Source organism: Leopardus geoffroyi, chromosome A2 (assembly GCF_018350155.1).
Source record: "Leopardus geoffroyi isolate Oge1 chromosome A2, O.geoffroyi_Oge1_pat1.0, whole genome shotgun sequence".
In the NCBI taxonomy this organism is placed as follows: domain Eukaryota; kingdom Metazoa; phylum Chordata; class Mammalia; order Carnivora; family Felidae; genus Leopardus; species Leopardus geoffroyi.
Genome location: NC_059331.1, coordinates 161,413,732 through 161,436,674, shown reverse-complemented (window position 1 = coordinate 161,436,674; position 22,943 = coordinate 161,413,732). Strand labels below are relative to the sequence as shown.

The 22,943-nt window shown below is 42.9% G+C and overlaps 1 protein-coding gene across 1 annotated transcript in view; it reads right to left on the bottom strand.

The window, feature by feature from the left end:
• Positions 1 to 22,943, bottom strand: part of CNTNAP2 (contactin associated protein 2) — a 1,977,252-nt gene that overhangs the window by 422,388 nt on the left and 1,531,921 nt on the right. Inside the window, exon 14 of the mRNA XM_045496029.1 lies at positions 15,800 to 15,956. Coding sequence (XP_045351985.1) covers positions 15,800 to 15,956 — 157 coding nt within the window. The remainder of the gene's footprint in view (positions 1 to 15,799; positions 15,957 to 22,943) is intronic.

Below are 22,943 nucleotides of genomic sequence, written 5' to 3'. Positions count from 1 at the left end.
GGCACGAACAGGTACAGTACATTTTTAGGGTAGAGAAACTGTTCTGTATGATCCTATAATGGTGGCTACATGTCATTATGTATTTATCCAAACCCACAGAATGTATAACACCAAGGATGAACTTTAATGTAGACCCAAATGGATCATCATTATGTGTCACTGTGGGTTCATCTATTGTCACAAATGTGCTACCCTGGTAAAGGACGTTGATAGTTGGGAGAATAGGGACTCTGTGTACCTTCCACTCAATTTTGCTGTGAACCTAAAACTGCTCTAATAAACTGTATTAAAAATAAAATTAGCTTATTTGTAGTAGTATGTGAAGTATACAACTACACAACTAACTTCTTAGAATTCCTCATATTTCCAAAAGCTTGCCAGGGACTGATGGGACCCACAGTTAAAAAAAAAAAAAAGGCTGGAGGGGCGCCTGGGTGGCTCAGTTGGTTAGGCGACTGACTTCGGCTCAGGTCACGATCTCACAGTTTGTGAGTTCAAGCCCCGAGTCGGGCTCTGTGCTGACAGCTTAGAGTCTGGAGCCTACTTCAGATTTTCTGTCTTTCCCTCTCTCTACCTCTCCCCTGCTCATGCTCTGTGTCTCTCTGTCTCTCAGTAATAAATAAATGTTAAAAAAAGCTGGAAATTCATGGTAGAGTAAGACTTTGGACTGCATCTCTAGAGAGGAAACCTGCTACAGAGTTAACAGGAGTCTTGGCGATGACTCTAGTGGTTTCACAGGGGACCTGGGTGATGATTGCAACTGGTCAAGAAGGACAACTCAGCTGGTTAAAGAGGAGATTTGGTTTGGAGTCATGATGGCCATGACTTAAGACTACAGGAAGACAGGTTCCTGGGAATGCAAGTAGGTTCTTCATGATGACAAAAAAGAATGGACTGGGCAGGAAGATCCCCGAAATGTGAGGAGATGGGAGGAAGACCTAGACAAAGACCACAGACCCTGTTTGTACAGGAAAAGGCAGGTGACAGGAAAGAAACTCAGTACTTCTCAGGTGAAAGTGATTAGGACACAGGTTGAAAGTCACCTGTGCACTATTCCCAAGGAGGGGCTACAGAAAAGGACCACGGCAGGAGCGTAAGCATTACTGGAGAAAATAAAGGCATCATATATATGTTTACACTCACTAAAGTAATAATGTTGGCACACTAATGGGAAATCAACAGTGCCAATGCTATGCACCTTAATTCAATAACAGTTTTGAATCAAATGGTTCAGGTATATTTATTCTGCCCATTCTTTCTAGAAACTTTTCTGGCTCTCCTTATCAATCCCAATCGCCACACGTATTCTGTTTCTCTAGGATGGGAGAGGTATTGACCACTGTCCCTTGGTTTACCTTGGTCACTGCTCTCATGGACCGCCCCACTCCCAAGCTCCTCGCAAGGATTCCTGGAGAATAGTGTACGGGTGCATTTCCTTCTTTCATCTTTCTCAAAGACATACTGTAGTCCAACTCGATGCCTTCCCTGCTGTATCTCCCCTATTTTTAGCTCTTTGATCCATTGTAGTAGCTCCCCTTTCTCTCCAGAGAAAATGTAGCATCGTGGTTAAAATCTTGGCTCCCAGCATGAGATTGCTTCCATTCATCCCATTCACTACTTATTGACCGTGTGGTCCTGGGCAAGTTCATCAACTTGCTAAGCCTTGGTTTCCCTATTTACAAGCTTGACCTAAAAATGGTACCTACTTCATAGGGTTGTTGTGAAGATTGCAGGAAGATACGCAGATAAAGTGCTTCAAGCACAGCCAGCATTTGGGAAGTAACTGCCTGCCAACAACCCACGGGGAAATGCCCTGGCTTGGGAGCCAGCATTGCTGGATGCACTAGTTTCTCGTGGTGCAGTTACAAAGGACCTCGAACTGGGTGGCTTAAGACAACAGAAATTTATTTCCCAACAGTTCTAGAGGCTAGAAATCCAAAATCAAAGTGTCTCCAGGGTCATGCTCTCTCTGAAGGGTCTAGGGGAGAATTCGACCCATGCCGTTCTCTTAGCTTCGGGGTGTTTCTGGCAATCCTCAGCATTCCTTGGCTTGTAGACACATCACTCCAATCTCTGCCTCCATCCTTCATCCTGGTATTCTTCTTGTGTGTGTATCTTCACATGGTTTTCCTCTTCTTTGTGTGTGTCTGTTTCTGGGTCTCTTCTTCTCTTCTTACAAAGATACCACTCATATTGGATTAGGACCCACCCTAATGATTTCATCTTAACTTGATGACATCTGCAAAGACCTTACGTCCAAATAAGGTCGCATTCACAAGTACTGGTGTTAGGACTTCAACATATCTTTTTTAGGGGACACAATTCAACCCATACCACAAGGGAATGGATTCTTGTACTGAATAGTAGACTGTTTTCCTTCCTTCCTTCCTTCCTTCCTTCCTTCCTTCCTTCCTTCCTTCCTTCCTTCCTTCCTTCCATCCTCCCATCCCATCCTGTCCCTTCCTCTCCCCTCCCCTTTCCTTCCTCTCTTCCTCAACTGTTCCTCATACAGAATACTTGTCAAATTCCCCAACCTCATTTTCCATGTTCCAGTTTTTCAGTATTAGATATAACACTTCAAGTGAGGTATAACAGATACTTGCTACAGACTCCTATGATCGGGACACTTGACTGAGGTGACATCAAGAGTATTTTATTTTGTTGTGTATTTTGGTAGCCACACGGTACTGATGCCTCAGATTGGGGTTGGGATAAATTATAACAAACTGATTTTTACATCCTCTTTTGCTATCAACTCATAACCATTTCTCATGCCCCTTCAGCCCCTTTATCTGTTTCTGAATGCAGTCTTGAGGGAGTTAATACTGATGAACACGGTCTGAAGTACTCCTAGAATTGGAATGGATATGCACCCACAGGAAATACTGTGGGTAGTCTGAGCGGCTTCTAGACTTCAGAGCCTGTACAAAGCAACCTGGGGCAAACCAATGGCAAGATACATCTGCTGTGGAAAATAACCCATCACTAGAACAAAAAATCCAAGCTGTCATGTGCATGGTATCACATTCCTTCCAGACTTCCTACCCCACAGTGTCCCTGAAAAGTCCCTGAGAAGCCATCAGTATTCAGTCCCTGAGAAGCCATCAGTATGTTTATGGAAGCCTAAGAGACAGTCTATGCCCTTGAAATGAAGGGGGAGGAAGGCTTGGGCAGTGGCCGTCCAGATGCCCCGGCCTGACCCTTCAGAAGGCTGCCGCATTAGTGTCAATGATGGATTTCTCCCAATATTGACTTTGAATTATAAACAGGGTTGGATTCCGGCAGCACAAAACCAACATATACATTCAGGAACGAAAAGGTTGCTCTTAACAAGAAAGACTGGCTATTTCATATCACTGTTGTTTTCTCCTTCACCACATTTCTTCATTTCTTTTTCTCTTGTCTTCATTTTCTTTTCAATATTTGTATTTTGCATTGACATGTCTATTTAAAATGTAACAAAGATTAAATGTGATTACTGTAATGCTTTCTATATTAGAAATAAGCAGTGTGGATAGTCTATACTAGGGATAATCTGAATGTGGTTAATTGGGACTTGACAGGATCATTCTTAACCATTTTCTTGGGAGGGTTTTCTTTCTCAGGAAGGTTTTTCACAAGTTCTCTTTGATTTGAAAATACACACTCTACACCCCACCCTTGTGTCCTAGTGTTACTTTGTTTTCCTTATCAAAGAATCCCCCTCCCTTTGATCAACATGGGGGTTAGAGGTGCCAATCTCCCCCATCCACCTCCCCACCCCGATCCAAAGTCAAAAACTCACGAAGAACTTTTGATTGTCCAAAACCACAACTACTACTGTTCACTAGAAGCCTTTCTGATAACACAGAGATAGGCATATTGTTTATTTTATGCGTATTATATATTCTCACAATAAAACATGGCAGAGAAAAGAAAATGTTCTTAAGAAAATCATGAACAAGAGGAAATGCACTTATGGAACTGTACTGTATTTATTGAAATAAGTGTGCATAAGTGTACCTGGGCAGTTCAGCGGTGGCATCGTCTTGTATTGTGACTGGACTGGTAGAATGCACAATGGAAACTCACTGCACAATTGGCGAAATGAATGAATGCGACAGATAACTCCAGAAAAATCCATTTTATAATTGACTATTGCATCAAGGCCCTTAGAAAACAGGACAGTTTCCATGCAATGAAGTACACTGACCAAAATATCCCCAAACAATAATGGCAGGAAAGAATACTGCTCATTATTTTCCAGCCCTTGTCCTAGCTATGACGCCTCACTGCTGGTGGAGTTGGGGCTATCTGGATCATGCCGAGTTTAACAGGCTATAAATAATAGATCAAGGCTAGATGCAGGCTAATGGCACCTGCCATAAAACGGGGTATCACAATTGGAAATCTCCTAATGCTCATAATGTCCTTCTTTAATTCATTGGTTATTAGGAAAATAAGAAAATGGATAAAAACCCTCATTATGCACTCATTTCTCTGCCTGTCAATTAAAATTAAAGGAAAAAAGAAGGCAGGATCGGATTTGTGAAATTAAAACGTGTGAAGGGATCAAGAAGACATCTGAAATCTTCCAGCGGAAGGCATACCATTAAGGCTGCCCACCCCTGCTGTGTTTCTCAGGACCAGCAGGAAGGTCTGGTGCATCCCTGGTACCCAGCAGGGACTCAGACGTGGCTGAACGACTGGATGTATAAATGAATGTTTCTGAGTTGTAAAAGCTCCTGGCACCAGCGATACAGTCATCTGCTTGAAGGAGATCCAATCGCAGATAAGAATGGGCAACCCATCCTCCCTGGTCAAGAGAACCATACGTCCAAGGAAGACCCTACGTGTTCTCTACAGGGGCTTGAAGCTTTTCCATCAGCAGGTGATGTACGGGCAAGGGAATGTGGCTTTGGCCATAAGATTACTTTTAAGGACATTCTTTTTAAATTTGCTTCAAGGCTAGTCTACCAGTCAACCTTGACTCTACACCAACACGAGGGAGAAAAAGTTTTGCAGGGTGTTTTCAGTGACACCAACCATAGTAGAAAGTAGGTCTGTAGGTTTTCTATTGCTGCCATAGCAAATGACCAGAAACCAAGGGTCTGAAAACAGCACAGAGCTGTTCTCTTACAGTTCTACAGATTAATACTCCAGCATGAGTCTGACTGGACTAAAATCAAGGTGTTGTCAGGGCTCAGTTTCTTTCTGGAATTTCTGGGGGACAATCCATTTCCCTTGCCTTTTTCAGCGTCTAGACGATACCCACATGCATGGCTCATGGATCCCCTCCTTCATCTGCAAAGATAGCAATCTAGGCTCTCTCCGATCTTCCTTTCATCACCAGATTTCCTTCTCTCCACAGCTGGGAAATGTTCTTCATTTCTAAGTACTCTTTTGATGAGACAGTTCACCAACCTCGCATCTCAAGGTTTTTACCCTTCATCCATCTGCAAAGCCCCTTCTGCCATGTAAGGTAACATGGTAATGGGTTCTGGAAATCAGAACCTGAACATCTTTAGGGACCATTATCCTGCCTAACACACACACTGCCTATAGTAGGGGTACACCCTTCTCAGTGATGACAAAGATAGGCAGGAAAGTATTATTATCTGGGTACATCTCCTCTCATTCTCCAAGTGTCCTGTATTTCCATCTCAATCATTTACCTTCTTGCATACAGAGTAAATTATTTCATATTAATATAAGGCATTTAGCTAGCTGAACACAATGAGCATGCTTCCAAAAAATGAATAAACGTATTATACATCATATATAATAATGCCATATGTATATTTAACATATATGTAGATATGTGTAAATGAATATATAAGAACAGATACACGTATTCGTATACGCATATTATTAGCATTTTAAGAGCTATCTTGGTGGAATTACATTACTACTCAAATACAAAATCACTTTCCAATTTTCGCTGCCCAGAGTAAAAAGAATATTTTCAAAGAGTCAAGTACGGGCGTCTCTTGTGCATTATGTTTCACGACAAAAGGAAAGTTTACACACAGTAAAAAAAAAAAAAAAAAAAAAAACTCTAAAGAGCTACAGGTTTAAATTTTTTTTTTTCAATGTTTATTTATTTTTGGGACAGAGAGAGACAGAGCATGAACAGGGGAGGGTCAGAGAGAGAGGGAGACACAGAATCCGAAACAGGCTCCAGGCTCTGAGCCATCAACCCAGAGCCTGACGCGGGGCTCGAACTCACGGACCGCGAGATCGTGACCTGGCTGAAGTCGGATGCTTAACCGACTGCGCCACCCAGGCGCCCCAAGAGCTACAGGTTTAAATCAAATTGTAGATAGTTGCTGAGTAGCTAGCGACAGGCACAGAGGATTTATAAACAGGAATGAGGTGTGGGGTTTGGCCTCGTGAGGCTTACAGTTTGAGAGAGGAGACAAATAGTTATAGGTAAGACACAAAATAACATTATAATAAACTGGCTTTGGGAAGGAGCGAGGCAAGCTTTTATTTTTAAAATTTTTTTTACTGTTTATTTATTTTTGAGACAGAGAGAGACAGAGCATGAACCGGGGAGGGTCAGAGAGAGAGGGAGACACAGAATCCCTGAGCTGTCAGCACAGAGCCCGACGCAGGGCTCGAACTCACAGACGGCGAGATCATGACCTGAGCCGAAGTCGGACGCTCAACCGACTGAGCCACCCAGGTGCCCCTAGGGAGGCAAGCTTTTAAGTAACAGGTTTTGGCTAGATGTTGGGGGGGTGTGGGCAAAGTGGGGGAGAGCTCCTCGAGAAATAAGCGTGGAAGCTGATCTTCAGTGGTGAGTGATGTTTGCTCCGCAGACACGAGATGGGATATTTTAGGTGCAGGTCACGGGGCCGGCGATGAGGAAGTACACACGTTCTCAGAATGGCCGTGGTGGACAGTGAGGTCAAGCTGGGAGGGTAAGTGAGGTCAAGCTGGGTGGGACAGTGAGGTCAAGCTGGGAGACCTCACCTTCTGCCTGGAATGTGAATGTGAATGTGATGGCCGGAGCACTGGAAGCCCTGCTGGAGCCTGAGGATGTGGTCAAACTCTAAGAACACTAGAGCAGGTTGTTGGGAGGAGTGTGGGCCACTTTTATATAAAAGGGAAATAAGCTTTCATCTTGCTTCAAGCTTATGTCTTTATATATATTTTTTATTACGTGCAGTTCAAGTTAACCAGAAATCGCTGGTTCTTAGCCCTGGCCACACACTCGAAATCCTGGAAGTGTGCAGAATCCGGGATGGCCAGACCTGACCCTCAGAGATTTGGGTTTGATTACTCCGAGGCAGGGCCTGATGATCAGTAATTTTCAGTGCTTCCTAGGTGGTTCTAGTTTCTATGAAGCCAGACGGTGATAACCACAGTTATAAAGTCGTTGGATGGGGGAGCGTCAAGCTTTGGAATTATTTTGGGAGGTTGCCACAGTACTGCTCTGAGGTCAGGTTTAGAAGTGAGCCGTAGCAAGAGACAAGCTGGAACCACAGAGGGCCAGGCATCTGCGAAAGGCCCAGGAGAGGCGGTAAGGAGGGTGTGATGGTGAGTTTCGCGTGGAATGGATTTCACCTTCCGGAAGGACACAGGGTGAGCAAACAAACAGGCTGTGTCACATGTAGCACCCCCACGACCCGCTTGCCACGGGGCCCCAAAACTGCTTGCCTGGCCCTTCGCCTTAAACTGAACGACATGGCTTTTGACTTGATCCTTTCTTTACTCATGGTCGATTTTTAGGGAGACCGCAATTTTTTTTTTCGTCCCAGAAAATAGAAGAGATCGCCCTCTTTTTAAAGCGTGCTGGGGAGAGGTGATGGAAAATGAACTACGCTTTTCTCAGAAAGCCTTCTTGCGCCTTCGTTCTGTTTTTCGCGAGATGGCTAAATAATGTCTTCTGTCGGGAGTCCATTTAGCATTCTGTCGGTGGGGTGCATCTTTCTTTGGAACCTGCAGCGCGCTCCGAACATCTGACAGGCTCACGCCTGATTAATCCCTCTCCCTTTCCTGTCATCAATATTATTTAGGGGCAGTGGTCAAACCATATTGACACTCTGCTGACATCTTCTCCGGTGCCCAATTACCTTTCTGTCATGACACAATCCATGAGGTGACAGGAGGTTCTATGCTGTGCCAAGCAAGTTGGCACCAAAATATCCCTGAGACAGAATATAAGGTATCATTTTTTTGCTTTCCTCTGGAAATGGGGAGAGGCATTTCCCTACCCCCATCGCTAAGAGGTCTTTCAACTTGGCAGGGCTGCTTGGCATCTGGAACTCTCCAGCACCCGCCTACCTGTGCCTCGCTCATATTTCCTATTTCACATCTCAGGGTGAATTCCTAATGAAAGAGCAGAAGCCCTCGCCTGGAGCTCTTAGCCCCGACCCACATATTGAAAAGTAGTTACACTTCTAAACGAGCTTAGCTGCTAGACTTTCGAGGAGTATCCTATTTAGATGCAACTTCACGGTGCAGGAAATCTGACCGGTAGACTTCAGAGAGGAAGTAGAAGGACTAAAATCCAGGGGGTCATGGAAGGTGTCTGAAATCTGCACTGTGCTGAAATACACTGAACCTCTGGGGCCCAATCAGTTTAAAGTTTCCTTTTTCTGTCTTTGCTATTTAAAAAATTTTTTAAAAATATTTATTTATATTTGAGAGAGAGAGAAAGCAAGCGCGGGGGAGGGGCAGAGAGACAGAGACAGAATCCGAAGCAGGATCCAGGCTCCAAGCTGTCAGCAACAGAGCCCGATGTGGGGCTCGAACTCAGGAGCAGTGAGATCATGACCTGAGCTGAAGTCGGATGCTCAACTGACTGAGCCACCCAGGTACCCCATCTTTGTGTTTTTTAAGCAAAGCTTAACTTAAATGAAGAAAGATAGCCTTCATTAGATTATAAGGTCAGCTCCATTTATGTCTCTAAATAGGAAACGTATGGGTAACTACCCATTTTAATATTTCATTTCTCTCTCACTCACACACACACACACACACACACACACACACACACACACACACACATTTATTTGAATATTGGCTACTGTTTTGGTTGGTTTCGTGACCAGGAGAGCATTACTCATAACTGATACCCATACTATTCATAATATCACGTCCTCTAATAGGCAAGAATCAGATGACTGAGAATCAGACGACTGAGAATGTTGTCTCAAGCAGGATCCCAGAAGGATTAACGGCACCAGCATGAGTTTTACAGAATTCAGATCGAGATAAACCGTAGTCTTCTGCAGGTAGGTAAAGGCTAGTGGCCTAGATGTTGTGTTTCACTGTGCTACATGGGAGAGGAGCACTCTCCAGTTTTCCTAGAAACTCACCCCAATACTGGGGGCAACAGAATCAAGAATAGAGTAGCTTTTGTGCTGTTATTGAACATTATTCTTCTATCTGCTTTCTCAAGAGTATGGATTAATATTGTTTTCTTATGTAATGGGATGCCTGTGAGGGCCCTTACTTTTTCGTGTAAGATTTGGAAACTACTTTTAGAAATTTTTTTTTTTTAATTTTTTTTTTCAACGTTTATTTACTTTTTGGGACAGAGAGAGACAGAGCATGAACGGGGGAGGGGCAGAGAGAGAGGGAGACACAGAATCAGAAACAGGCTCCAGGCAGAGCCCGACGCGGGGCTCGAACTCACGGACCGCGAGATCGTGACCTGGCTGAAGTCGGACACTTAACCGACTGCGCCACCCAGGCGCCCCTAGAAATTTTAATCAAACAGGTTAACTACAATCACAGCCAAAAATCCAAAGGGTAAATAAGATGTAGAATGGGATAAAGACAAGACTCCTTCGTCTACTAGGTTAACTCTTTTTTTTAAGCTTATTTATTTATTTACAGAGAGAGTGAATGTAGGAGGGGGCAGAGAGAGAGGGAGGGAGAAAGGGAGAAAGGGAGAAAGGGAGAAAGGGAGAGAGGGAGAGAGGGAGAGAGGGAGAGAGGGAGAGAGAGCGCGAGCATCCCAGGCAGGCTCCGCACTGTCAGCATGGAGTCCAAGGAGGGGTTCCAGCTCACTGCCGTGAGATCATGACCTAAGTCAGAATCAAGAGTCTGTCACTTACTTAACTGACTGAAACACCCAGGCACCCGCAAAGTAAACCATTAATAAGAGTTAGCACAATGGGGCACCTGGGTGGCTCAGTCAGTTAAGCGTCTGACTCTTGGTTTCGGCTCAGGTCACCATCTCATGGTTCATGAGTTCGAGCCCCATGTCGGGCTCTGTGCTGAGTGTGGAGCCTGTTTGGGATTCTTGCTCCTGACCCCGCCCCCCTCTCATGCACTCTCTCTCTCTCTCTCAAAATAAATAAATAAACATTAAAAAAATAGTTTATTTTGTATGGTTTCCAGAACTTGCCTATATGTATATAAGGGTTATGGCTGTATGTGTATTTTTTTTTACAAAAACAGACTCATGTTGTATATTCTTCAGCTTTCTTTTTGTATTTTTACTTTGGCTATTTTTCTATGCAAGTGTTTGTGTATCTACTTCCTTCCTTCCTTTAACAACCCAATAATATAATTACTTAAGATTCTATTGATGGAAATTTCTGTTTGGGTTTGTTTTGTCTTGGCTGCTATAAAAAATGGGGAGAAAAGTATCTACATTTGTTTGTATCTATTTAAGAAACTAAAATGCCATATAGTAAAAGGTTCAAAGAATATCTGTTAAAGGTTTGATAGCAAATTGCCTTTATTTTAATATTTCTTTTTGAGAGAGAGAGAGAGTGAGAGAGAGCATGAGCAGAGGAGGGGCAGAGAGAGGGAGACAGAATCTGAAGCAGGCTCCAGGCTCCGAGTTGTCAGCACAGAGCCCGATGTGGGGCTTGGACCCACGAACCGTAAAATCATAACCTGAGCTGAAGTCGGACACTTAACAGACTTAGCCACCCAGGCACCCCAGCAAATTGCCTCTATAAGGCGGCTTGTTTGCCACACTCTACACAGAGCATATTTAAAAATTTTTACAGACTTTATGCCTGGCTGCAGAATATCTCAGCATAAGTCTGGAGTTTTTGAATTGTGGTTCTCCCACTTGTTAGCTGTGTGACCCTGGCGAATTAACTTAACCTCTCTGGGACTTAATTTCCTGATTTGTAAAATGAGTATAAAGTAAGTACCTTAATCGTAGGGTCACTGTAATGTGTCAATGACATGGAACATTGGAGCTCTTGAAACTGTCTGACATGTGATTAACATCCCCAAACGTTCACTATCGTGATCTGAGCCACATGGCAAACGAGAACGCACACGCAAGCATTTCACTTTGAGTAAAAGTAAAGATGTTTCATGGAAAGACGCTATCAAAGATGAGATGAAACTGTTTATAAGCGGTGAGAAAATATATAATGATTCCTTTTCAAAACATTCAAAGTACTTAACAGTTGTTGGTAGGAAGCTGAGCCCAATGTTTCTGGTTTTAAAGCATTAAAGAGGTTCTGCTGTCTATGTAAAGTTGGTCATGGCTTATTTCTATTTCTAGCCCGGGAAGACAAGCCAACTCCATTCAGGGCCAATGGAATGGGGCACAAGTTAGTATGTACCTGGTCTTTTCTAAGACGGAGGTGGGAATTGCTCCCTGACTGTAACACAAAGACTGTGTTAATAGCTTTTCACCTCCCTCATTTCCCCCGGCGTATGGGCTCATGTTGGCCCGCACACAGTTACCCAGAAATTCTCCAAGTGCAACGAGAAAAGGGCAGTGGAGCAAGGACTAGCACGCCTTCACTGGTAATTCCATTTTTGGCATTGCTAATTTCAGATGTGATGAGTGAGCTCATTGAGTCGGGCGGCAAGAGACCACGAATTACCCAGTGGTGGGCACTTAGCTGAGACCAAGGCTCACTTAATTAGGGTTCTGGCACGGTAGGTGGGAATATTTACTGTTGCTGAGAATAGTAAATCATAAATGTTAAATTACGTTCAGGCTCAGAAATAACTGTGCAAAACTTCTCACGGCATAGATAATCAGGCAATCATGGAGATGGTGAGAGTTCTCATAGGTCATCATAGCTTTGCTACGAGGCCCACTTGTGTCCTGAGCTATAATCTCATTTATCCCAGCTTCATTTTTGTGTATTTTCTCTAATAAATAAGAATAAATGCTTAATCTAAGTTTTAGAGTTCCTCTAGAAAAAAAAAAGAACATAAGACATGTAGTCTGTTTGGTTAAACTTTAAGTTTAAAATTCACATACGGCTAGTTAGACACTAAATTCATAAATCATTAAAAAGATGGAAAAACAATGTGAGTAGTCTTCCTTGATCATGATATTATAGGAAAACATTGAACATTGGAAATCTGGGTCTTAGCCTTCTCTCTGTTTCTCATTTCTAATATAATTTTTGGAAACTTATTTAAATTTTCCTGGGCCCCAATTTATGCAACTGTAAATTTATGCAACTATAAATTTATGCAACTGTAAAATTGTTAACAACTTTAGCTAGGGTTGCAGTCAACATTCAAATAGTAAAAATAATATGTCCTACTCTAATGTTTAAAATAAATGTGTATTTATTTTTGGGTGGGGAGAGAGAGAGAGAGAGAGAGAGGGAAAGAAAGAGAGAGAGAGAGAGAGAGAGAGAGAGAGAGAGAGACAGGGCATGAGTAGGGGAGAGGCAGAGAAAGAGGGAGACACAGAATCCGAAGCAGGCTCCAGGCTCCGAGCTGTCAGCACAGAGCTGTCAGCACAGAGCCCGACACGGGGCTCGAACCCACGAACCGCGAGAACCTGACCTGAGCTGAAGTCAGACGCTTAACCGAATGAGCCACCCAGGAGCCTCTCTAAAGATTCATTTGGAATCATGAAGACTTGCACTGAAAATTATATAATTAAGAATTGCAAATAGCTATGTATCCCATATTATACAATTTACAGAATGTTTTCATATCCTATAATCCGTTTACTCGCACAGAAGTCTGCCAATCAAGATTTATTTTTATTATACAGACAACAAATCTGTGTTTCAGAGTGGTTGAAAGCTTCCCTCAGAAGTGTCAAATCTATGTCATTTGTAAAGCATCCACATAGCAAGGCCTTTGCCAGGTGCTGGTGAATTCAAAGACCAACAAGACATCACCAAAAGCTTTCTTTCTCGTGCTAAATAGGGAAGATCCTTTTAATAGCTATCTATGGGGAACATATTCATTATATATTTCAGTTTTCTCAAAAGATAGTGCTTCTGTTAAAGGGGACATCAGACAAGTTTCACAGAAGCAAAGGGGTGGGGTGTCTGGGGCCCCGAGAAACTGTCAACGGTTACGATCCGATCACGTCTTGCCAGAGCAATGTGTGTGAGTGCCGTCGAATAGGTCTGTCTGCGACGAGTCTGCTCATCTTTGATCTGTATTCGGGTATGTTCTTGGAAACGATTTCAGATGCAAAGACATTTCTCTGAAGTCTCTATTTCTTACTGGCCATCCCATTAACGGCACCTCTCTGGGTTTAGACATGATGTTATACTGTCACCTCCAACTTAATACTTTCCAAGCGGAACTCACCATCTACTGGCTCAAAGCTTTATTCCTTAGCCTGATTCATGGCCCTGCTTCCACTCCATTTCCAGGTGCCCAAGGGGGAGCCTACCCACATTCCTCCCCTCCTTCTCACAGAGGCCTATCAAATTTGCTAGACACGTCACAACATCTCATACACTTTCCTCCTTTGTGGCTGTGCCTTCGTTTCACCTTAAGCCCTTGATGTCTTTCAAGGACTGTTGTGACATCCCCCTCCCCCTCTGCCTGCTCCATCAAGCCTACCTCCACAGGGCTCATCACTGGGAAATCCAGACTCCCACCCTGCCCCGCAAAGAACGGAAGTGCCGATGTCGTACTGCCCACAGGCTTAGCGTTACTGTGGCTCCTCTTGTCCACACTGCATTCCAAATCTACTGTGCAGACGCTTGCTCAAACTGCTTCTCCTCCAAGACGATCTTGCGAGGATGAGTGTGCCCAGCAAACTCTTTCTTCTCTCTCAAGCATCCTTCTTCCTGCGAGCACCTTACTAACCGCTCCCTCCACTCCCTCAGTCAGACTTAAATTTTCTTCCACTGGCTTTGGTGTATCCTGTAATACCTTCATCAGAGCACTGATTGTATTATGCTGCCTGTTTCTGTGGGTTTTTTTTTTTTTCCTCCAACTGGTTTTTGAGCTCTTTCAGGACAAGGTGCAAGTTCTATCTACCATTGTATCCCTAGCACTCATCAGGATGTCTGACAAAAATGAATTTCACTTGGCTATATGCACAAGATTTCCCTTTTTCTGAATATGTCAACTGTCTTCTGTGGTAGGATGAACCCTCCGTGTTGCTAGACAATGAGCCACCCGGGACAATGCTCCCACTTCTCCTTCTTGGAGAGGACACAGTCAGCTTCTCGAAGGGCCTGGGATTCAACGTTGAACTGACTAATGAATCCGAGTCTATGGAACTTGCTTAAGGACACACACACCAGTAACAAGCGACAACAAGAACATAGGTCAAGGCAGGGATTCTTGTCCTTGTCATTCAGTGTTTTATCCCCAGTACTTGGTACATAAGATGTTCAATCAATATCTGTTGAGTGATGGTAGACTGACTTAATGAATGAGAAGTCAACTTCAGAGCCCTGCCTTTGGCTTCTGTTCTCCTGACTTCCAGTCTTTGTGGAGTGTGTGAATGTGTGTGTAGAGACAACTTCCAAACAAATAAACTTAAAAATTGAGTATCATGCTTTTCTCTTTACAATAAACCACGATCAAAGAGTAATGGTAGCTCCTTGCACATGCACGCACACGCACGTGCACACGCAATTCTAAAACACTGAAATATACAGCCTTGCTAATTCATTTCATTTGCTAAGAGAAAATTTGGAAAATAAGTAGACGCCCTACCTAGAAATCATATAAGTTTACAATTAGAATTAGTTTTCAGTTAACTGGTAGTATGAACTTGTCTTGTAAATTGTCTTTCTAAGTAGTGTGAACCAGAAGAAGACGGAAGTAACCTGTGGTTGTTCTTGGGAGAATTCGGAGCCCTGCTCTCTGCTGCTGGCCGGGGGCAGGAGAGGAGCACAGAGGGTCCTCCCTACTTCTGAAATTGTGAGAAGCAGGTGTGTGATGTGTATTTCTGGGGAAAGACATACTTGGGTTTACAGACTTTCACCTAAGTTCCGGGGCCTCTGTTTTGCACACGGAATGACAGCTGATTTTATCTTTATCTGTTACAGATGCAGACCCAGCCGTTCACTGTGAAGCAGAACAAAAGCCAGGAGAGGGACGGAAGAAACCCAAGATGGATCTTTCCTGAACTTGATCTGTATCAGAGTTATAAACAGTTCAAGGCACGAAGAAACAGTAGATGGGCAAACACTGTTGCTCAAGATAGAGCAAAGAATGAGGTTCTCCTTTCCCTTCCCCCTCTTCTTTTTCTCTCAGGCAGCTTCTCAAAGCAAACCTTGCAGGAGGTGGAAGGAGACCATTTACCGGGGACGTTCTCACACGCTTGCCCATGGGCTCCCTGCCCACGGCCATTCCCTCTGTTGTTACTAAGCACGTTTCATAATGTAAAGCACCATCTTCTACATGGCTCATTATTCTTCTCTCTGAATAAAATGGGAACGCATCAATTTTGTGCCTGTTTATTTCTGAACACACCCGCTGTAATGCTGATCTCTTTCTGCTTTTATGTTTTTTGGTGCGTTCCTGACATTTGTCACCTGGGTTACTTCCCAGACACTGCTACCCTATTGTCCTGTTATTTCAGCAATTTTCAAATGGTCTCTTCTACCGAATTGCTCTGACCTGAAGGCCCATGGGGAGGGGAGCATGCACTCACCACTGCTTGTAATCCGCATCGCAGTTACAGTAGTACTTTGGGTCTGTGCAGTTTCGCTCTATGCCGCACGCACACTTCTGGATCCCGGGCCCGGAGCCGCCCCAGTAGTAATGCTTCTCGTTGGCCTTGCCGACCCACCAGGTGTAAGGACTTCCATCTGCGAGAAAAGGAAACGGCACAGTCAGGTAGATGAGGCACGCCCGCTTTAATGCCACACGCACACCCTCGCACCCAGAGGTACCATCGCGGTCCGGTAGACCGAACATCACTTTACCCTCTTTAAAAGTAAACGTGTTTCAATAATAGGAATATTTAATAAAAAATCACGATGGGCAATGGTAAGTTTCCCCACCAGAATGGGCACCTCCTTTCCTGGAAGACACTTTGACCTTGAAGCTTCAGGAACTTAGGTGCCCCCCAGTGCTGGCCAAATGGGGACACTCCTGATGAAGGCATACAGACCGTGCACTGATTCTGTAAATTACAGCTGAGCTCACGACTAGCCGCGCTCTTCTGTGACATGAGAGTCTGGGGGATCACCGACTATTAGAGCCAGATGACCTTCATTGTGTCTTAAGGCGATCTCCTTATTTTGCAGGTAAGGAAACTGAGGTCTAGAGAGGCGAAGTGACTCTTTCAATCACACCGCGGATCTGCTCCCAAACCAGAAGTATGACACTGTATCTCACAAGATATTGTACAACACTCTTACGTAATACACTTTCCTTTTTGTTATTTGGCCTAATATGCACTCACGTATTCATTCATTTATCCACTCATCAAACAGTGCTTGAGTTTCCACTGCATGTCAAACATTCTAAGAAACTTGGCAGCATCATGGAGACAAAGATTGAGTTTAACAAGATTTATGACACACGGGAGCCTGAATGAGGGAAAAGAGGTCATGAAGAAAAGTTTCCCGGAGAAGGTAAAGTATTTGAGCTATGTGTTGAAGGCTGAATGGGCATTACTCGGGTGAATAAGGATGTAAGAGAGGTAAAGGCTTGTAGCACGAGGGAGCAGAATGTAAAAAGACAGAGAGGTAAAGTTCTATATGGAAAAATATATAGGAGTGTGTAGGTAGAATATGGTAGAATAAGGCTGAAAGGGTAGCAGGGGTAGGTAGTAATAGATGGGAGATGAGGGCATATCACAAAAAATCTTTGTCTAAATAAGAAGTTACTTTGCACTGGCTTATTTTTGCTTTTCAGTGTTTATTTCCTCCCAACTTAAAGAGATTGAACTTCGTCCTGTAAGTCGTGTGAGCCAATTAAAGGATTTTAAGCAGGGAATTTTCATAATCAAATTTGTATCTCAAAGATCTATAGTAAGGTGAAAGATTTCCAGGGGATAAAGTCAGGGAGGCCAGAGGTGATGCTCCCATGTTAATACAGAAGAGAAATAATAAAATGGTAGTGGAAACAGAGAGGAAGAGAAAATAGGAAGAGATTAGCAAAGTATAATTGGTGTAGGACTGTTGGGATTAGGGTGGCAGAGAGGACAGGAAGAAGGTGTTGTGGAATAATCCCAGGCTTCTGGCTTGGGTGATGCGTTTCACCAAGATAATGGGGGAGGAAGATGAGAAGCTTAGGGAATGTGTTGAAGAAAGGGTGATGGACTTGATACATAAAACAGGCGATTGGATGTAGAAGTCTGGATCTCAGGAGCATTATTAGGCTGCAGGTCCCATTTTAGGAACCATGAGGGTAAATGAGCAAATACTGGTAGCAGGAGAGATGCAGTTGGAATCTTTTAGATCATAAGAGCACTTGGAGAAGAGAAAGAGGCAGATGGCCATGGTGGAAGTCAGGAAAGGGAGCAGTCAGAGAGGGAGGGAAAAAAAAGCCAAAGAACTTCTAAAAGACAGTGTTGTCTGAATTGTCAGATTTCAGAGCAAAGTCCATGAAGATGGGAATCTTAACTTCTTCTTTTAGTTTGACAGCTCAGTGCTCACAGGAGACTTTGTTGAGGGGAGTTTCAGGTGAACGATGGTAAGAAGAAGCTAGGCAGCGACAGACGGGAGGGAACAAAATGGGAGAAGGGGAGGTCCTAAGAAGAGCTTCTCCTGCAGGAAGCTGGGAGGGAATGGAACCTACTGGGGGCAGTGTCAGCCAGGAAGCCGAGAAGGCCGGTCAAAGTCTTCAGGTATATGGCTGGAATTCCAATTATAATAACTCAACCACCCTTTCAGGACCCTAGGTATGCACTTGCCCCAGTACCTGTGTGATTGCTCAGAAACGAAAATGAGGCAAGAGCCATACTGGAATGGCATAAAAACTGCTGCGGTTCTTTTTTTTTTTTTAAGGTAGATTATTTATTTTTATTTTATTACGGAAGTATAGTTGACATACAACATTATATTAGTTTCAGGTGTACAATCTAGTGATTCGATCATTCTATACATTACTCAGTGCTCATCATTGTTAGAGCAGTCCCCATCTGTCACCACACACATTATTACGATATTTATCAACTGTATTCCCTCTGCTGTATTCTTCATCCCCGTGACTTATTTATTTTATAACTCAAAGTCTGTACCTCTTAATCTCCTTCACCCATTTCACCCATCTTCCATCCCCCCTCCCTTCTGGCAATCACCAGTGTGTTCTTTGTATTTATGAGTCTGGCTTTTTGCTTGTTCATTTGTTTTGTTTTTTTAGAATCCACACGTAAGTGAGATCATATGGTATTTGTCTTTCTCTGACTTATTTCATTTAGCATAATACCCTTTAGGTCTATCCATGTTCATGTAAATGGCAAGATCTCACTCTTTTTATGGCTGAGTAATAGTCGATCACACACACACACACACACACACACACACACACACACACACAGACACACACCATCTTCTTTATCCATTCATCTATCAGTGGACACTTGGGCTGCTTCTATATCTTGGCTATGGTTAATAATACAATAAACATAGGGCTGCATATATCTTTTCAAGTTAGTGTTTTTGTATTCTTCGCATAAAACCCAGTAGGAGATTTACTGGATCATATGGTAGTTCTATTTTTCATTTTTTAAGGAACTTCCATACTATTTTCCACAGTGGTTGCACTAACTTACATTCCCACCAATAGCTTACGAGGGTTTCCTTTGTCCACATCCTTGCCAACACTAGGTATTTCTTGTCATTTTGATAATAGCCATTTGACTGGTAGGAGGTGATATCTCCTTATGTTTTTTTCTTTACTTTTTTAAATGTTTATTCACTTTTGAGAGAGAGAGAGAGAGAGAGAGACAGAGTGCAAGCAGGGGAGGTGCAGAGAGAGAGGGAGACGGGGAATCCGAAGCAGGCTCCAGGCTCTGAGCTGTCAGCACAGACAGCTCGGACAGACCAACTCAGGGCTCCAACTCACGAGCCATGTGATCATTACCTGAGCTGAAGTTGGATGCTTAACCAACTGAGCCACCCAGGCGCCCCTCCTTGTGGTTTTGATCTGCATTTCCCTGGTGATGAGTGATGCTGACCTTCTCTTCATTGGTCGTCTGGATGTCTTCTTCCAAAAATATCCTATTCACATCCTCTGCCCATTTTTTTGAACCGATTACTTATTTATTTATTTATTTTTTTTTTTTATAAATTTTTTTTTTCAACGTTTATTTATTTTTGGGACAGAGAGAGACAGAGCATGAATGGGGGAGGGGCAGAGAGAGAGGGAGACACAGAATCGGAAACAGGCTCCAGGCTCTGAGCCATCAGCCCAGAGCCTGACGCGGGGCTCGAACTCACGGACCACGAGATCGTGACCTGGCTGAAGTTGGACGCTTAACCGACTGCACCACCCAGGCGCCCCGAACCGATTACTTATTTATTGTGTTTTTTTGGTGTTCAGTTGTATAATTTCTTTATATTTTGGGGATATTAACACCTTATTGGATATATCATCTGTAAATATCTTCTCCCAGTCAGTAGGTTGATTTTTCATTTTGTTGATGTTTTCTTCTGCTTTGCAAAAGCTTTTCATTTTTGGTCTAGTCCCAACAGCTTATTTTTACTTTTATTTCCCTTTCCTGAAGAGATCTATCCACAAATATGTTGCTAACGCTGATGCCTAACGGGTTAGTGCCTATGTCTTCTTTTACTAGTTTTATGGTTTCATGTGTCACATTTAGGTCTTTAATTCGTTTTGAGTTTATTTTTGTGTATGGTGTAAGAAAGTGGTCCAGTTTCATTCTTTTGCATATAGCTGTCCAGTTTCCCCAAAACCTTTTATTAAAGAGGCTGTCTTTTCCCCATTGTTTATTCTTGCCTTTTTTGTGGTAAATTAATTGCCCATATAAGTGTGGGTTTATTTCTGGGCTCTCGATCCTTTTCAGTTGATCTACGTTTTTTTGTTTTGTTTTGTTTTTTTTCCAGTAACACACTGTCTTGATTACTACAGCTTTATAAAGTATCTTAAAATTTGGGATTGTGATACCTCCAGTTTTGTTCTTCTTTCTCAAGATTGCTTTGGCTACCTGGGTCTTTTGTGGTACCACACAAACTCTAGGATTACTTGTTCCAGTTCTGTGAAAAATGTTACTGGCTTTTTGATAAGAGATTGCACTGAATCACTGAATCTGTAGATTGTTTTGGGTAGTATGAACATTAGTTCTTCTAATCCATGAGCATGGGATATCTTTCCCTTTGTTTGAGTCATCTTCAATTTCTTTCATTAATGTCTTTAGTTTTAGAGTTTAAGTCTTTCAACTCCTTGGTTAGATTTGTTGCTAGGTATATGGATCTTTTTGGTGCAACTGTAAATGGGATTGTTTGTAAGGTGGGCAATTTAAAGCAATGAAACTCTCCTGGGAGGTTCAGCCTTGATGTAATAAATGAGCAAATGCACTGAACTTGGAAAAGAGTTAGACAAATATTCTAATTCATACAAATTTCTAGATTTTTCCGTTGTGTTGACTTAATTTGGAAAAGTTATTATTTTTCCCTTTGCAAGATCATTTGTGGCATATGAATTTTCAAAAAGGTATTTGACTTGATCTGGTAAATAGTAGAGAGAGATTCCAGTATCCTGTTATGAAGGGCAAAAGAAGCCAGCTCTCTGAGATGAGGTCCATGCCGAAACCCTATCTTTCCCTATCTGAGCCATGTCCCAGCATACAGGGAGCTGTGTTTTCTTTCTACCTTCGAGGTGGCTTTGTTTGTTTGGTTTTGTTTTGGCTCCTCCCTTCTCTCTCCATTGCAGTAAAGAGTAAAGCATGGAAATTCAGATGCTTCCCTACGTTGCAACCATGACCAATAATAAACTCTTTTTGTGATGCAGTCAAGAGTTTCAAAAAACAAGGCTTGAAAAATTCCACTTATGGAAATTATAAAATCTGAGCCAGACCATCTGGCCAGTAAGCTGAACAAGGTCTCTGTTGATTCTATCTCTAGGCCATGTTACAGGGAGAGAGCAAAGGTGGACAGTACCATGCTGACCTTGCAAATGCCCCTGGGGCCTTCCAGATCACAACTTGATCCCCGAAATGTAGAAGCATGACCTAGACTGGTTATCACATGTATTTATCACACTGAATCTCTCCAAGGTAACCTAATACTAAATTCTTTCCTTCAAAGGAAATTTGGGTTATTACCATTGTTTGGGGAACGAGGAGGTGCCTACCCACCTGACAAAGGAGAGGAAACAAACCAGATACCTATAGAACTGGGGTTAATCGACTCTCTGGCAGGAAACTCCTTCACCCTCCCTGTCATTCAAATAGCCCTTGGAAGAGCATATATCTAAAACTTCAGCTCAATTTCAAATAATTTCTTCCAGCAACTAGTAGAACAACCTAACACTGTTATATTTTCATTATAGACATCATGATAAAATGCATGAACGAGAGAAGTTGAATGTGGCTCAGTACTCTTTATAGAAATCAGAACATTGTCAGGAAAAGGAACAAGATCATTATCAGCCTCTCCTTTAGCAGGAGATTCTGAGAAATGTGTGGTAGGGGAAATAGAAGAGAGAGTCTTCTGATCCCTGGAGGCAGGGAGTGTGGAGAAGCACCCGGAGAGGGCGCTTCATTGTCAAGTTGTTTGGGCAGTGGGTGTTCCAGCGGGAGGCCTAAGCTCTGTGTGGAATCCAGGCTCTGAACTAATCTCACATGGCCGACCTTCACTTCCTGTACGGAGGGACTCTTATTAGACACCAGGGTGGGATCCGGGGGTGGGGGGGGGGGTGATTCTGAACTGACATTTCTCTGGTCAGTGCAAGGAGGTGACACTCTAGTGACCAGGTGAGAGTAGCCCAAGTTCCCAGCTCTCCCCCCAAACCTCACCTCTGTGTCAAGTTACAGACGGCCTTAGATGGCTACCGTTCCCAGTTAAGGTGGGGCAAAATCAATGTTATTTCGTAGTCCTTCCGAGGAAAATAAATTAAGCACAGTACAACTAGTTTAACTAGCTGTTTTCACATGTGCCACGGACAGCAGAATGCCAGTAAGGAACACAGATTCCAGGGAAAAAGCAAATTGTACCCTTTGTTATTAGCACTGGCACATTTGGCTAAATCAAATCACTGTAACTAAAATAAATTATTAATTTGGCATCTATTTTATATTCAACAAGAAAATGGTTCAATTTTCATTGAACAAAGAATTGCCTTATTCTAGTGCTATGCTAATAAGGTGCTACTTTTTGCTTTATAAGTCATTATTTACTGTTAATTGGCTCAGGGGGAAAAGCGTTAAAGATGATAAAGACGGAAAGACTTTAAAAAGACAAGAATACGAAGTGGTTAGAAGAGAAAGAATTTAATTACCCAGCACCGAGAGTTCAAGAACTTCTCTAATCTCAAAACAGACCAGATTTTTGTTAACTGTATTCAGTAGGTGTAACCACCAGCACAAGATTAGTAATGATGGCCCATATTCAAAGTTAACTAGAAGCTGAATTATCAAAGTAAGGGACATTGTATTAAAACAACCAGATATAGATTGAATTACACAGAATCACTACACTGTTTGTACTCAAGATCAAGTTTCATTATGCTGAAGGGTTTATTATTGTTTGGATGACTAACTGGGGAAGGAAGAAGGAGGGAGGACTTGAAGAAACCAAGAGATCTCTCTAATTTTCTCCAGTAACAAGGTGTTTTAGAAACCCAAGGGCAAGTGCATGGGGACCTCTTGAGGAAAACGTGGTACA